Source organism: Gopherus flavomarginatus, chromosome 9, assembly GCF_025201925.1.
Source record: "Gopherus flavomarginatus isolate rGopFla2 chromosome 9, rGopFla2.mat.asm, whole genome shotgun sequence".
In the NCBI taxonomy this organism is placed as follows: domain Eukaryota; kingdom Metazoa; phylum Chordata; order Testudines; family Testudinidae; genus Gopherus; species Gopherus flavomarginatus.
The window spans coordinates 92,849,560-92,865,462 of NC_066625.1; the positions used below are offsets into that span (position 1 = coordinate 92,849,560).

Below are 15,903 nucleotides of genomic sequence, written 5' to 3' on the forward strand. Positions count from 1 at the left end.
ATAAGGAAAAGTCAGTCTCATTGGGAGTGAACAAAGACACAAGATGTAGGAAAGGTGATTCTCTCCCGCTGGGCCAGGAGATGGTGTGTAAAGCTCTGTGTGCTCTGCGTATGAGGCTGTCTATCACTCTGGGATGGGTGATGTTTGTGGGTTTGGTGTGGGGAAGCGGGAGATGGTTGACTGGCCACTGGCTTACTGTGGTTTAGATAACCTGGTGGAGGGGAAGCGGAAGCGACGCAGTAACTTTGGCTCACCTGGCACTTCCAGCAGCAGCACTACACCCACTCGCAAAGGACTGGAGAGTCCACGTGTTGCCCCAGGCCTGCTGTCTGGGAAGAGGAAGCTAATTGCCTCCGAAGATGAGAGGTCCCCAGCCAAACGAGGGCGCAAGTCTGCAGCAATGAAACCTGGTAAGAACCTTCCATTCTGCACTAAACAAACTCAGGGGCTGCAGGCTTCTCTCCCGGCATGTGAAAGTAGATTTTTTTCCCCTTTCTCCTGAGTAAATGTGTGGAACCCGCAGCCTCTGTGTTTGAGGCTATGCATCTCCCTGGATATGTAGAGGCTCTTTTACCTTGAATGAAAGGATTAAAAATAAGCTGCAATGCTGTCCCAAGTTCTGCCCATCCAAGGTGTGCTTTGCAGAGTATTGTTCAGATGTTAGGGATGTGATCATTCCTCCCCTTTCTTGTATGTTTTGATCAGCACTGAAATACCTAACAATATTGACATTATTAGACTTCAGAATTAACACTCATGGAAATGAATGGGACAGCTGTCAATTTTCTGAGCTATTGTTTCAGGCTGTCTGCCCACTCTAGCAGACATTATTGTGCTAGATACACTCCAGTTATCTTTTGAAGATTCTTTGCAACCATGAGGGCAAGAAACTTAGAAACTTTTTCTTTATTATTCTGGAGCACAAGGTGGCATCCACCAAGGAAAAGTACCAGCATGGTGAGCCATCTGGAACAGCCTGAATTTATCCCTGATGCCATTGCATTGGGTGACCTGATCCTGGGGATTTCACAGCAGTTCCTTCTCTCCACAGGTGCTGTGAGGGCAGGTGAATTTGTGAGCCCTTGTGAAAGTGGAGATCACACTGGAGAGCCCTCGACGCTGGAGGAGCATCATGGGCCATTGCCCCACAACAAAACCCTCTTTCTGGGCTATGCTTTCCTTCTCACTATGGCAACCTCCAGTGACAAACTGGCTATTCACCAGAAGCCATCAGATGGTCCTGCAGGCAGTAGTGAGGAAGAGGAAGGTGAGATGAATCTTCCCCATTGTATTTCCAGGTGGAATCCTGTAGGTTTAGGGAAAGGGCTGGGTGGTATCTGCTCAGGCATATATGCAAATTCATGTTGTCCCCACTTCTTTACTATTTATCCCATTGTGTGTTAGGCCCTTCACAGAAATGAGCACAGACCCAGTCTCTGCTTCAGGGAGTTTAGCCAGCAGTGAAGGATATGTCATTAGGAAAGGGGAGGCATGGATAGCTCAGTGGCTTGAGCATTGGCCTACTAAACCCAGGGTTGTGAGCCCAATCCTTGAGGGGGCCATTTAGGGTTCTGAGGCAAAAATCTATTTGGGGATTAGCCCTGCCTTGAGCAGGGGGTTGGACTAGATGACCTCCTGAGGTCCCTTCCAACCATGATATTCGATGAGAATTATTGTAACGATCGCAGGCTCTTCAGTCAGTGAAGGAAATGAAGGTGGTGTCGCAGCTGGCATTACTGGCAGATTGCAGGAGGAGATATGGGAAGAGTCTCTCTCAAATACAGGATGGGGCTGAGTGACTTAGGGCTTGAAAGCTGGAACAAGAGGCTTGAACTTGCCCTTACCAGATACAGTGCTAATGTGCATGAACTTGATGTTTTGATTTTAAAAGCAGCTGTTTAGATTAATGAGTTACCTAAGTGACCAGTTTGGCCAGAAATGTACTTAGTGCTCTGCTGTATCTCCATGAGGTGCTCTGTGTCCTCACCACATGTTCCTGATATTAGAATCTTCGTGGGGTCAGTCTGTCCCTCTCTGGTGGGCTGAGGGCATGGGCTGTGCATAGCTTAGGTAGCCAAAGCTTTTAGCTCTCTTCTCCTCCTGTTCTAGAATTCTCAATTCCTTACAACAAAGAGTACACAGCATTGCAGCTGCGAACTGGAGCCGGCTACATCCTGGAGGACTTCAATGAAACCCAGGTGAGGACATGCAGTCTGATTGCCCAAAATTTATTCCTACAGAAATGGTGAGAAGCTGAAACTATGTGAAGGGAGGGCACTACTCTGGAGAGTGGTCGGAGCAGTACAGAGCAGGACAATTGGAACCATGTTGTGATGGGTGGTGTAAGTAATGTTTGTGTAATGCCTGGAAATCTTGTGGGGAGGGATAGGTTGGATGATAGAGTGGGGCCCTAGTCTGTGAATAAGGCCCATGCACCTTTCTCTTCCTCTTTTGGGCTTCTCACAGCATTTGATGCTCTTGATCAAAAGCAGATGAAAGTCACTGATGACAAGTGCAAGGTAATTCACATTGGAAGAAATCCTTTAAGCTGCTCTTGCACCTTACTGGGTTCTAAATTAACTATATCAACTTTGGGGAGACCTGTGCATTGTTGTGGACTGCTAAAAGACTGTTGTGAACAGAGATTGAAAAAATTCAGACTGTTGTTTTAAGAGGAGACAGAGGAGATGTGATGAGGAGCTCAAATTCACTGTCTCCTTGATGTCTGTATGACACCTAAGGAAATCGAAAGGCAACAAATTTAAAACCAATAAAACAAATTATCATAACAGTTGTCTGGTCTGGAGACTAACTAATTCAGTTAGCCATTCCCGCAGAGTGTTTTGCTTCTACGCCACCATCCATAGCGTCTCTAGCTAGCTCTGCCTCATGAAGGGAAATAGGCCACAACCCTGTAGGTGCAGTGGGCAGTCCTCCTTCTTTCTCTGCGCCTCCCTCCCCACCAGAGCTTAGAACCATTAGGAATGCCCTTAGATGCTTTTCCTCTCCCTTGACCTCTGCTGCCTTAGTACAGTTGGGCAACAGGCAGCAGTGGTCTATATCAACAAGCAAGACAGGACCTGCAGTTCCTCTGTATAGGCAGAAGCCACCAGAATCCTCCTTTTGCAGAAAAGAAACCATTCTCTCTCGGGACAGCCTATGTCAAGGGCAAGTTCAACACCCAAGTCAATTGTCTCAGCTGCTGTACTCTTTCCCCAGGGGAATGGGAACTGAACAACAGGATTCTCCTTTTAGTGCTTCTCAAATGGGGCTCTCCCCAAATAAATTTGGTTTGCTTCCAGCAAGAACAAAACATTGGATCTCTTCTGCTCCAGGCACTGGGATCAACAGCCTTGAGGACAGATGACTCCCCATTCAGCTGATCTGACTTTCATTCCTCTGCCTCTTCTCACCAGAGTTGCTAGGAAGATCATGTTGGAGATGGTCAGGGAATCCCCAGTAGCCCCCAGCTAGCCTTAAAACTCCTGGATCCCTTGAATCCGAAAGTGTCTGAACTCCTTGGGAGCTACCTCTTTTGAAAAATCTCCTGATGAAAGGCCCAATGAAATACAAAGATTCAGACAGCATCCAGCTTGAGGCTTTGAAACTTGAGGTTAAATCTCCAAATATTTGGATACTCTGATGCCTCTCTGGACTTTCCGGAAAAGATTCCACCTTGAGTTTAGAATATCTTTAGGTCCTGTATCACAGCATGAGGTGGTCCTTTAACAGAGCTGAGGACTCAGCTGCACCGGAGTTGGCCTTCCTCCCCACACGGAGCCAAAGAGTCAGGTGACTAGGAGCAGGCCTGCTGAGGGTGTAAAGAGAGGAATCCTGAGAAAGACGGACTACTGGTGAACAGGTGTCTGCTCATACTGTCTCTGAAGAGGCCAAAGAGGGCTGCAGTATGGAGAAGGCATGCTGTTCCTAAAGGAGTACAGAGGCAGGGTGAAGAGACAACACCAGGAAGAGTGGTGATCTGTTGCTCCTGTTGAAGGAGGACCTGATGGAAGCTGGGAGAGCCAAACTGAGAGGGACTGCTAGGAGTCAGTGTTCTTTGAAGAGTAGGAGGCCAGCTAGGAAGGCTGGTAGTGTAGGAAGAGGCCCTGGGAAAGAGTGCAAGTCCTTTTTTTATTTGGTTACACGGACAGGAAGTCCCAGGGTGGGGAATTATTGAATAGGTTGGGCCCTGGGTTCCCCCATACTGCCATCTTATGAGATGAAACAGTGATATTAAGGAGAGGAGTGGTAGACTAACAAAAGCCCAAGAGGGCCATAGCTCACCTCAGAAGATTTCTTGGACTTTAGGAACTTGGAAGAGGTGGACTTTTCAGGATTAGCCAGATGACCAAGTCACCTTAACCACCTGACATCACAGAAGACTGAGGGAATATACTTCATGTGCGATGCCTAAGTGGATGGCTAGTGGAGTATAGTCCTGCAGGGAGCAGCTGCACACCTCTCCTCCTGCCCTCTGTGCCTCCTGAGGGCTCTTAGTTGCACTCCTCCCTCCCCCCCCCAAGAGTTTTTATGGAAGGGTACTTCCTGCTGCCTCGGTAGTACCAGGCTCTGAAGCTGTTTCTTTGCCTCCCCCACAGTGTAATGCGGCATATCAGTGTCTCCTGATTGCAGATCAGCACTGCCGAACCCGGAAGTACTTCCTGTGCCTTGCCAGTGGAATTCCTTGTGTATCTCATGTCTGGGTCCGTGACAGTTGCCATGCCAACCAGCTTCAAAACTACCGTAATTATCTTCTCCCAGCTGGCTATAGCCTCCAAGAGCAAAGGCTGCTGGAGTGGTAAGCACTGAGTAACCAGGATCTGAAGGCATAGGTAGGGTTAAAGAGGGTTATGAGGATAAATACACTGGTGATTGGGAGGTGCTGCACTACTGTGATAATGGGAGTCACAAGTAACTAGATAGAAGGGGGAACATAACTCCCTGTTTTCTCCCTAATGTGTGGGAGCAATACTTTGGGGTTGTGCAGTGAGCAGACCATCTCCTGTGACAATCTGCCTTTAGCCCTGGACACAACAAGAAGCAAAACTGAAATAAAGAAGAGAAGAGCAGCTGGAGCTATCTAACAGAATTCTCTAGTTGGGAAGGTCTGTGTCTATAGCACTCTCCCCACCCATAGGACAGAAATTATTCTCTGCACCATGTGATCCTGGGCTCCATCAGGACAAGGGCTTTTGGGGAGCAAACAGGTTAAATATATGCAGTTGGGCAGAGGGAGCTGTATTCCTCACTCTTATTTCCTGGAGCAGATTCTAGAACCTCCCCCTTTCCCCCAGCTTTCACCAGCCAATCTCTTTTGTCCCCTCTGCTTACCTCCTGTGCTTCCATATTCTGGGGCCAGTGTTTCCCAAGTACTAGAAAAAAGGGAATTCTGAGGAAGGTTGAACTCCAACAGCATGAGTGAAGGGAAATTAGTTAAAATCAAGGACAACTTGGGGAGGGGCCCATGGAAGAGACTTGAAGATGTATGAAGCAAGTGATTTCATGAGTGAATGAAGAAAGGGAAGAGTAGACACAGGCGCAGATAAAGCCTTTTTTCAGTTCCCAGAACATTAGAATTACTTGGTTTGACAGACCCCAGAGGGGTTACCCAGCCCATGAAAACTAGATCTATTGTAAAATTTGAATTACAATTGTAGTCAATTAAGGAAAGCAGCAGATGTTGGCTATGGACTTGAGTAAAGCAGCCGATAGGTTATCATATTTCTCGAGATTGGCTGTGTAGTGAATGCAGCAGTTGCACAACAGTATCTATTATATTAAATATCAGAGGGGTAGCCGTGTTAGTCTGGATCTGTAAAAGCAGCAAAGAATCCTGTGGCACCTTATAGACTAACAGACGTTTTGGAGCGTGAGCTTTCGTGGGTGAATACCCACTTCGTCAGATGCATGCATCTGACGAAGTGGGTATTCACCCACGAAAGCTCATGCTCCAAAACGTCTGTTAGTCTATAAGGTGCCACAGGATTCTTTGCTACTTTTATTAAATTAACCTTTCCCTTACCAGATTAATATTTAACATGTTAGTTAGATTAGCAAATACATACTAAACTGAGAGGACAGAAAAATAGAGAGGGAACTAGAAAGAGACTGTTATTTCCTTCATATTTCCGAGGAGATTTCTTTGGGGAAAATGCAGCTAATACATCGGGGGCAGAAATAACCCAACACTCCCAAATACTCACTGGGCAGGAGAAATCTGGAATGCAGGGCTTGCAATGAGATATGGCAGTAGGAGGCCTGCAATTTTGGCTTCATAAACAGTGGCATCTCTAATTTTAGTTATCCTCTTAATTGAACAGGAAAGTGACAATCCCTCTGTATGCAGCTCTGGTGAAAATGCACCCAGGATATTGGGTTCAGCTGCAGGCACCTTGCTACCAGAAAGATCTTAAAAAATTAGAAGAGACCACCACAAGTATACTTTTGCTCCAGCAATTCCCTCCAGCCATAGCTTTTCTCACCCCCACCCACCCCCCATCCTCACTGAGAAGGGACAGTGGCATTGCCGCTAAGGCATGGCCTGGAACATAGGAGATCTAGGTTCATTTCTCAGCTCTGCCATAGATTCACCATGTGACTAAGTAAATCAGTGTCTGTGCCTCCGTTTCCCTATCTGTAAAAGGGGTTAATACTTCCTTACCTCAAAGGGCTGTTGGGAGGATAAAGTTATTGATGTTTTTGAGGCATTCAGATACCAAGGGTGGTGAGGGGTCATTTAACTAAGCAGACAGGTTACCAGAGTAAGTGATTCTAGAATTAAGTTACTGTTTTGAGTCTATAGGGATCTGCCACTTCCACCCTCTTGTTCCTTTTCCAGGCACCCCCGAGAGAACCCCTTTGGTAACCTGAAGGTTCTTCTGGTATCAAACCAACAGCAGAACTTCCTGGAGCTCTGGTCAGAAATCCTTATGACAGGGGGAGCGGCATCAGTTAAACAACATTACTCGAATGCCCAGAACAAAGGTACCCACCAAACAGAGAGCTTCATGTGTGAATCTCATATCCAGTAGTTGGTATTTCAGTGCCTGTGCAGTCTTGTGTGGAGTTCAAATGATTTAGAATTGACTTGATCAGGGGCTTAGGCTGCTGTAGGTGAGACCAGGGATGGGGTAGCAGACATAGGGCAGGATAACTGGTAACTCTCTGCCTGGATAAAATGGGTAAGTCTCCACTCTTCCACTGACACCATTTTGGGAGTGAACTTTTGCATGCTGCAATAGTTCAGGTGGTGTCAGGTGGTGATCCAGTCTGCTTTTAGAAAGGGAAAACTGGGTCAACAGTTGCTTCCCTTCTGGGTCTGCTGTCAGGCAGTGAATCTCCTCTCCCTCCAGTCCCTCTCCAGGAGAGGGAGTGAGGGTGACCTGTGAGCTATGGAGTTCACGTAGGATGTGGAACCAGCAGCTGCTTGTTCATTTGCCAAACGGCAGCCTTGTTTTTTGATCTTCAGTACTTGAGGCTCCATCTGAGCTCAAGCCTCGATGTGGAGTATTTTTAACTTTTACAAGACACACAATTTTCTGATTAGGGTTGCTGGACCAGTGAGACCGTGCATCTCTTTACTGCAGGGAGGGATGAGTCTTTTTTCTTTTTTCCCCTGACAATAGCCTGTGTCCTGCTCTCTGCAGATATTGCTTTGGGGGTGTTTGATGTGGTGGTGAGTGACTCGTCCTGCCCAGCTGCTGTCCTGAAGTGTGCGGAAGCATTACGTCTCCCTGTTGTGTCGCAGGAGTGGGTTATTCAGAGCCTCATTGCTGGGGAGAGGGTTGGCTACAACAAGCATCCAAAATATAAATATGACTATGGCCCCTGCTAATGCCACCCTGTGTCCTGCCCTCCCTGTTGGTGTGAAGACTGTGTTTTTAATCAGGTTTTAAATGTCTGTGTGTTACTGCCCACATGCATGGATCACTGTATATAGTTTTATTTGCTGGACTTTTATGATGGAAATAAATGTTGAATCTCTTGTGGTAACACTTTTTTCCTCCCTCCTATAAGCCCGTGACTTGGCTCCTTTCGGGAGTGGATGCTGGATTTCAGCTGAATTTCCCTTTGCTAAACACCTTGTTACTTTCCCACTTGCTTTAAAGGTGGCTACCAGGTCTAAAATATCAGCCCAAGTCAGTCCAGAACAATGAACTAAATGCCCTAATTGACTGTGGAAGCATTTACCCCACAACCAACTGCCAGGTCTAGTGGGGGGGCACTGAGTACTACCTTGCTGTGTTTGTGCATGGGTTAGGATGTGCATGTCTCTTGCTGAGCAGCTTGGATTTGCTGATGTTGCTCTCTTTGCAGGATGGATTTGAGATGAAAGTGGGTGAAGGTGTGCTTGGCACTGCTGCGATCATGGAACTCTAGAGTAGAGCAAGTGCTATCTTGCCTGCCTTTCTGTGACCATTCTGGCTACTGTTTTCTAGCATGCATACTAGACTCTGTGCAGACTGGCATGGTTGAGACCAGAGAAGGCACATAGACACTGGGGACTATTTACCTGTGTTGGGAGTGCAGGGCAGAGCAGAAATTTGGAACAGGCAGCAGTGTTTGAAGGGATAAAGTTATCTTTTAAGTAGGGGTGGCAAGCAGTTAAAAAAATGAACTGTGATTAATCACTTTTAATTGCACTGTTAATAACAGAATACAATTTATTTAAATATTTTTGGATGTTTTCTATATTTTCAAATATAGGCTCTGGGCTGGGGGGTGCAGGGTTCCAGCTCCTCCTCCCCACCATGGCCAGGCTGGGGCTCCAGCCACCTCCTGTCCATGCCTCCCTTTCTGCATAGAGGTATGTGATTAACACATTAATTTTGTTTTCAGTTAATCACAGGCATTAAGTGCGAGTGACAGCCCTACTTTTAAGATTCCAGGTATAAGGCAAGTCCTTTCCCCTGCAGGAACAGTTCAGCATCTGGCCCCATCACACAACCAAGCAGTTACCACACGGTGAGACACAAGCCTTAGCCAGCTGCACTCAGATACCAAGAACTCATAGTCCATAGCTGGCAGAAGGCTGTAGGTACAAAAGAGATTGAGTAAACTGTAGGGCTGGCAAGTGATTAAAAAAATTAATCTCGATTAATCACACTGTTAAACAATAATAGAATACCACAAATATTTTTGGATGTTTTCTACATTTTCAAATATAGTGATTTCAATTACAACACAATACGAAGTGTAGACTGATCACTTTATCATTTTGATTAAATATTTGCACTGTAAAAAACAAATTGTTCAATTCACCTAACAAGTACTGTAGTGCAATTTCTTTATCATGAAAGTTGAACTTACAAATATAAATTATATACAAAAATCCCCTGCATTCAAAAATAACAATGTAAAACTTTAGCGCAGGCCTGCACAACTCGTAAAGCGGTGAGGACCACATTACTCCAAAGAAAACAGCTGAGGGTCGAAACCCCCCAAACCTGCGGAAACACTCCGCCCCAGCACCGCCCAGCCCTGCAGAAACAAACCCTCCTTTCCCAGTGGGCCAAAAAGGAATGTTGGGGGTGAGGGGCTGGCTGGAGAGGGGCTGGCTGTGGGCAGCGGGTGCAGGGTTGGTTGCAGACAGGAACTGGTGGAGGCAGGGCAGGAGGTGCGGCAGGGGTTGGCTGCGGGCAACTGGTGCAGGTACAGGGGCTACAGCCCATCCTGTATGGTGAGTGCCTCCTCCTCCTGCCTCCCCCACTAGGGTAGCAGTGGCAGCCTGTGGCTTAGGAGCTATTTAAAGGGCCTGGGGCTCCCCTGCTTCCACTGCCCTAGCCCTGTAAATAGCTACAGGAGCCCTGGGGAAGTGGTGGGGCTCCAGAGGTTATTTAAAGGACCAGGGCAGCAAAGGCATCTGGAGACCCCCGTCTCCCGCCCTGCTACCCCAGGGCTCTGGGGGCTATTTAAAGAGCCCACGGCTCCCCTGCTTCTACCGCCCCAGCCCTATAAATAACTGAGGGAGCCCTGCGGAAGCGGTGTGGCTTCAGTGACTATTTAAGGACCGGGGTGGCAGAGGCAGCTGGAGCCCTGGCCCTTTAAATAGCCCCCAGAACCCCCCACTACCCCAGGGCTCTGGGGGTATTTAAAGGGCCCAGGGCTCCCCTTCTTCTACCACCCCAGCCCTTTAAATAGCCACAAGAACCCTGGGGAAGTGGTGGGGCTCCAGTGGCTATTTAAAGGGCTGGGGCGGTAGAAGCGACGGGAACCCCGGACTTTTTAAATAGCCCTCAGAGCCCCACAGCCCTACCGCAGGGCTCCAGCAGTGGTGCTCTGGTGGCAATTTAAAGGGCCTGGGAGCCACAGGCCTTTTAAATTGCCCCCTGGGGAAGCTGGGCCACCCCGCTACAGCACACTGGCTTTTGCCGGTACACCGTACTGGGGCTTGGGCATGTGGCCTTCTTAGGGGTAGGCTGATTCAGGGGAATTGGATGAATTGGCCTAAAGCCAGCCCTGGCAGCTGAGATTTAAAGGGCTCTAGGCTCTCTGGCTGCGGGCAGCCCAGAGCCCTTTGAATCCCGTCTGCGGCTGAGATTTAAAGAGCTCTGAGCTCCCCACCGCTGTGGGCAGCCCAGAGCCCTTTGAATCCCGGCTGTGGCTGAGATTTAAAGAGCTCTGAGCTCCCCGCTGCTGCAGGCAGCTCAGAGTCTTTTGAATCCTGGCCACAGCTGAGATTTAAAGAGCTCTGAGCTCCCCGCCACTGCGAGCAACCCAGAGCCCTTTGAATCGTGGCCGCAGCTGGGATTTAAAGGACTCTGGGCTCCCTGTGGCTGTGGGCAGCCCAAAGCCCTATGAATCCCGGCCACGGCTGAGATTTAAAGAGCTCTGAGCCCCCCACCGCTGCGGGCAGCTCAGAGCCTTTTGAATCCCGCTGCGGGCCGCACAGTGAGCCTCTGTGGGCTGCATGTTGTGCAGGCCTGCTTTAGCCCCTACAAGTCCACTCCAGTCCTACTTCTTGCTCAGCTAATTGCTCAGACAAACAACTTTGTTCACATTTGCAGGAGAGGATGCTGCCTGTTCATGTCACCTGAAAGTGAGAACAAGTGTGTTTAGACCTAACCACACCACCACCTTTACCTCTCCTTGGGTTAAGATAAATTCTCTTTTCACAGAAAGAACGAGCTTGCATACTTCTGTCTCTTGCTCAAACAAAGTCCACTGTGCATTTGCACAAACCTTAGGCTGCACAGACACTGTTAGCTGCCTAATCCGGCATTACAGCAATGTACACCTACAACCCAATTCCTGTGATTTCTTCCTGCTGCATCAGACATACCTGCAGATTTGTTTGAATCTGAGATCATGGCAACTGTAAAACAATTTATTGTAGAAACTGAACCCTGTGCATACAGTTGGATCCTTTTACCATACACAGGTATTTAGTAGGATACTTATCTCTCTGTGCTTCTCTAGTGGCAAAGGTTAACAGTTTGGCTGAAGAGGTAGGAGGAGCGCTGATCTTGCATTTCCTCCTCTTCAGAAAATGACACCAGGCATGAAGTACAACAGGGATACAGAAATGCCACAGGAGCCTGTGCTCACTGCTGTGTTCAATGAGTGGAATGGCTCCCTGCAGTCACTAGGAGCACTGCCTGCATGAGACATTCTCCCCATTTAGTTTTTTCCAGAAGATACTGATATCCTGGCAATGACTGAATATAAACTGCTATTGAGAAGGATTTGGCCAGGAAAATGCAAATTCCCTAGGAACAGAGCTAATGGCCACATACATTCACTGCAGCAGCCGTTGTCCTTGCTGCATCTTGCTGTGCACTAGTTCTCAGCCAGAAAAATGAGTCTCAGTGCTCAAACCCCAAAACTGCAAGAGAGGAGGAAAGAGACACCATTAATTACATAACCTAAGAAATTCCCTCTATGCAAGTGGGTAGATGGCTCCAGTGATCAGTCAACACCACATGGTGGGTAGCTTGCACTGATCCAAAGTAAATGTACACTGAGGAAGTAGTAGCTATGGTGAGTGGCACTAATTCAGACCCACTGGCCCCATCACATGGCAGCACTTTAGTCCATGTAATGCCCATTTGAGCCTTTTGATATAAGTAATTTTGGGCCCAGATGGAAAATTACCAAGTCCTCCCACAACAGAACCTCTTAATAAAAATCACCAAGAATTAGCGCACGTCCAGACTAACCCGCGGCATCGGCGGGTTAAAATCAATTGCTCGGGGATCGATATATCGCGTCTAGTCTGGACGCGATGTATCGATCCCCGAGCGCGCTTACATCGATTCCGGAACTCCATCAACCCGAACGGAGTTCCGGAATCGACACGGAGAGCCGCGGACATTGATGCCGCGCCGTCCAGACGGGTGAGTACCTCGATTTTAGAAATTAGACTTCAGCTACGTTATTCCCGTAGCTGAAGTTGCGTATCTAAAATCGATTTTAATTCCTAGTCTGGACGTGGCCTTAGTTAATCCACTTTGTTTCAGTAATCTCAGAAAGCAGAGTTGCTGCTACCACCAAGCCTGATGCCCTTAAGGGCTTCAGTGCTGCATATTCCTACCTGCCCAAGGTCCCGCCAGCCTGGGTGTAGTATTTGTTGTAGTCCAGGCGGAGCAGCAGCTGAGCCAAGTCAGAGTTTATCTGGTGGTTGCGAACGCTGGAGAGAATCTTGAAGAGGAGAGAGGACTGACGGCTGAAGCCCTGCAAGTTACAGGAGACCAGAACAAGAGGATGCTAAGGTTACTGTGGCTTTCTGACCCTCACTGCTGCCAAAACAATTTTTCAAGGACCTACAGTGACGTTTCCTTCCAGATACAAGTGGCCTTTGACAGGAACGTGAGACACTGTGCCATCTCCACTGTAAGGTAAGCTAGCTATTTCCCCCATGACATTCTAACAGATTTCAGAGTAGCAGCCATGTTAGTCTGTATCTGCAAAAAGAACAGGAGTACTTGTGGCACCTTAGAGACTAACAAAATTTATTTGAGCACAAGCTTTCGTGGGCTACAGCCCACTTCTTCGGATGCATAGAATGGAACATATATTGAGATATATATACACACATACAGAGAGCATGAAAAGGTGAGTTGTCTTACCAACTGTGAGAGGCCAAGTGATACACAAGATAGCCCAGTACAGACAGTTTGATAAGAAGTGTGAGAATATTACAAGGGGAGATAGATTCAATGTTTGTAATGGCTCAGCCATTCCCAGTCCCTATTCAAACCTAAGTTGATTGTATCTAGTTTGCATATCAATTCCAGCTCAGCAGTTTCTTGCTGGAGTCTGTTTTTGAAGCATTTCTGTTGCAAAATTGCCTCCCGCAGGTCTGTCATTGAATGACCAGACAGGTTAAAGTGTTCTCCTACTGGTTTGAGTGTTATGATTCCTGATGTCAGATTTGTGTTCACTAATTCTTTTGCGGAGAGACTGTCCAGTTTGGCCAATGTACATGGCAGAGGGGCATTGCTGGCACATGATGGCATATATCACATTGGTAGATGTGCAGGTGAATGAGCCCCTGATGGTATGGCTGATTGATTAGGTCCTATGATGATGATTAGGTCCATGACATTCTAGTGTTTGATACAGCAGGGTGAAAGTACAGACCTTGAGACTCAAAAGCAGGAAGGAGGAGAGGACCTGAATGGACAAAGATTCACCTTTACCAGGATGGTCAGCTGTGCAGCTCCACGCTCATCCAATGGGCCCAAATTCTGACTGACCAGAGAACAGAAACTGTGACACAGATCCAGGATTTCATTCAGGCAATGGAAAACCTGCAGAGAGAGTAAGTCATAACAAAGCAATTTTAAAATTAGATGCCAAAAACAGAGCCAATGAGAGGGCATTTTCCCACATTGGTTCACTGGGTCTTGCTTGACCTGACTATTCAAAAACACCAGGAATATCCTATGAGGAGGAGAAACGTAGCATAGTGTCATTTGCTGCCCTCCCTCCAATACCTTTTATAAATTTCAACTTCTTCCACTTTCTCACCCCTTCCTTTCCTTAAAGCCATGAACAGAGAGCCCACTACTTCTACACATAACCTCTTTTAAAATTAGGACACTTCAGTGCTGTAATATGGAATATTTTGAATCAAACTTTTTTTATTTAGAAAGCTGATAATCTAAAATCATACTAATAAAGTTGAAGGGACGCAGCTTAAATATAGCCTAACATTTGAGGGTTTTGTATAAATGAGACATGCTGCCACAATTTAAAATGTGAGCGAAAACAATTTTTAAACAAACGATCCACTGCAGGTGTTTGAAACAAACGTAGCAATAAGAGCCTGAAAGATTTTCATCTAAAATGAAACACAAAAAGAAAACAGCATAAATAGGGTCACTGACTTTTAAAATTCACTTTTTACAATCTGTTAGGGAGTCTAACAGAAAAATATTAGGGGGATAGATATGATTCCCTGCTGAGTCACCTAGCAAGGACTAATGATCTGAAAAGGAGACAAAGGAAGACTAGAAACTTGGGCATGAATAAGCAAAATAAGAACCTAAAAACAGCCAGACTGGGTCAGACCAAAGGTCCATGTAGCCCAGTGTCCTGTCTGCCAACAGTGGCCAGTGCCAGGTGCCCCAGAGGGAATGAACAGAACAGGGAATCATCAAGTGATCCATCCCCTGTCGCCCATTCCCAACTTCTGGCAAACAGAGGCTAGGGACACCATCCCTGCCCATCATGGCTAACAGTCATTGATGGACCTATCCTCAATTAACTTATCTAGTTCTTTTTTGAAGCCTGTTATAGTCTTGGCCTTCACAACATCCTCTGGCAAGGAGTTCCACAGGTTGACTGTGCAAGGTGTGGAAAAATACTTCCTTTTGTTTGTTTTAAACCTGCTGTCTATTAATTTAATTTGGTGATCCCTAATTCTTGTGCTATGAGAAGGCGTAAATAACACTTCCTTATTTACTTTCTCCACACCAGACATGATTTTATGGACCTCTATTCTATACGCCCTTAGCTGTTCCATTCCCTTAATCATTTTTGTTGCCCTTTTCTGAACCTTTTCCAATTCCAATATATCTTTTTTGAGATGGGGTGACCACATCTGCATGCAGTATTCAAGATGTGGGTGTACTATGGATTTATATAGAGGCAATATATTTTTTGTCTTACTATCTATCCCGTTCTTAATGATTCCCAACATTCTGTTTGGTTTTTTTTGACTGCTGCTGCACACTGAGTAGATGTTTTCAGAGAACTATTCACAATGACTCCAAGATCTTTTTTCTGAGTGGTAACAGCTAATTTAGACCCAATCATTTTATATGTACAGTTGGGATTATGTTTTCCAATGTGTGTTACTTTGCATTTATCAACATTGAATTTCATCTGCCATTCTGTTGCCTCATCACCCAGTTTTGTAGAATTCAGCTTGGGACGAAGGCACAGTTTTTTTTATAAACAATGATTGTCATTCTCTTGCTGTCTTTAGATCCAGCCTGATGCTTTTCTGGAAAACTTGCTTTAGTCAAATAAGTTAGCAGGCTCAATGAAGGGTAACTGGGTGAAACTGTGGCTTCCAATATATGTCAGAGGTTAGGGTAAATGATCTAAGGTCCTATCTGGCTATAAATGCTGTGGGGGGGAAAAGCAGCTAATACCTCTACTGAAATACAATCAAACCAAGATACTCAAAGCCAGGGAGAAACCTAGAATACCATAATATAAGTGTGTGAAATAAAACACGGCAGCAAAACAGGCTATTACAATTTTGGGCTACATACAAGGAAGCAACAGGTCCTAAGAAATAAGGTGCCAGTTTCCCTATATAAGGCTTTGGGGTGATCATATCTGGGATATTACATAATATCTTATGGTTTTTATACTCTCAGAAAGGAAGTAATGGGGGCCCTATCATCGTAGAGGTTAAAACTGGACTATACAAGATACTAGAAAATGTAC

The 15,903-nt window shown here is 46.4% G+C and overlaps 2 protein-coding genes across 14 annotated transcripts in view; one reads left to right on the plus strand and one right to left on the minus strand.

Moving 5' to 3' along the window:
* Positions 1 to 7,984, plus strand: part of TP53BP1 (tumor protein p53 binding protein 1) — a 79,550-nt gene extending 71,566 nt beyond the window's left edge. For 8 of the 10 annotated variants that reach the window (XM_050967185.1, XM_050967179.1, XM_050967178.1 and 5 more), the window contains 6 exons: positions 207 to 410; positions 1,052 to 1,267; positions 2,110 to 2,198; positions 4,599 to 4,798; positions 6,839 to 6,984; positions 7,626 to 7,984. In XM_050967185.1, coding sequence (XP_050823142.1) covers positions 207 to 410; positions 1,052 to 1,267; positions 2,110 to 2,198; positions 4,599 to 4,798; positions 6,839 to 6,984; positions 7,626 to 7,834 — 1,064 coding nt within the window. In that variant the 3' untranslated portion in view covers positions 7,835 to 7,984. Of the gene's footprint in view, positions 1 to 206; positions 411 to 1,051; positions 1,268 to 2,109; positions 2,199 to 2,240; positions 2,343 to 4,598; positions 4,799 to 6,838; positions 6,985 to 7,625 lie in introns of those variants that run through there. The other 2 variants (XM_050967180.1, XR_007776240.1) reach the window with 2 other exon arrangements.
* Positions 7,985 to 8,645: 661 nt separating this feature from the next.
* The window catches only part of TUBGCP4 (tubulin gamma complex associated protein 4), a 42,333-nt gene continuing 35,075 nt past the window's right edge, over positions 8,646 to 15,903 (minus strand). For 2 of the 4 annotated variants that reach the window (XM_050967225.1, XM_050967223.1), the window contains 3 exons: positions 13,635 to 13,751; positions 12,533 to 12,672; positions 11,313 to 11,824 (listed from right to left, as the gene is read on the minus strand). In XM_050967225.1, coding sequence (XP_050823182.1) covers positions 11,812 to 11,824; positions 12,533 to 12,672; positions 13,635 to 13,751 — 270 coding nt within the window. In that variant the 3' untranslated portion in view covers positions 11,313 to 11,811. Of the gene's footprint in view, positions 9,032 to 11,312; positions 11,825 to 12,532; positions 12,673 to 13,634; positions 13,752 to 15,903 lie in introns of those variants that run through there. The other 2 variants (XR_007776242.1, XM_050967224.1) reach the window with 2 other exon arrangements.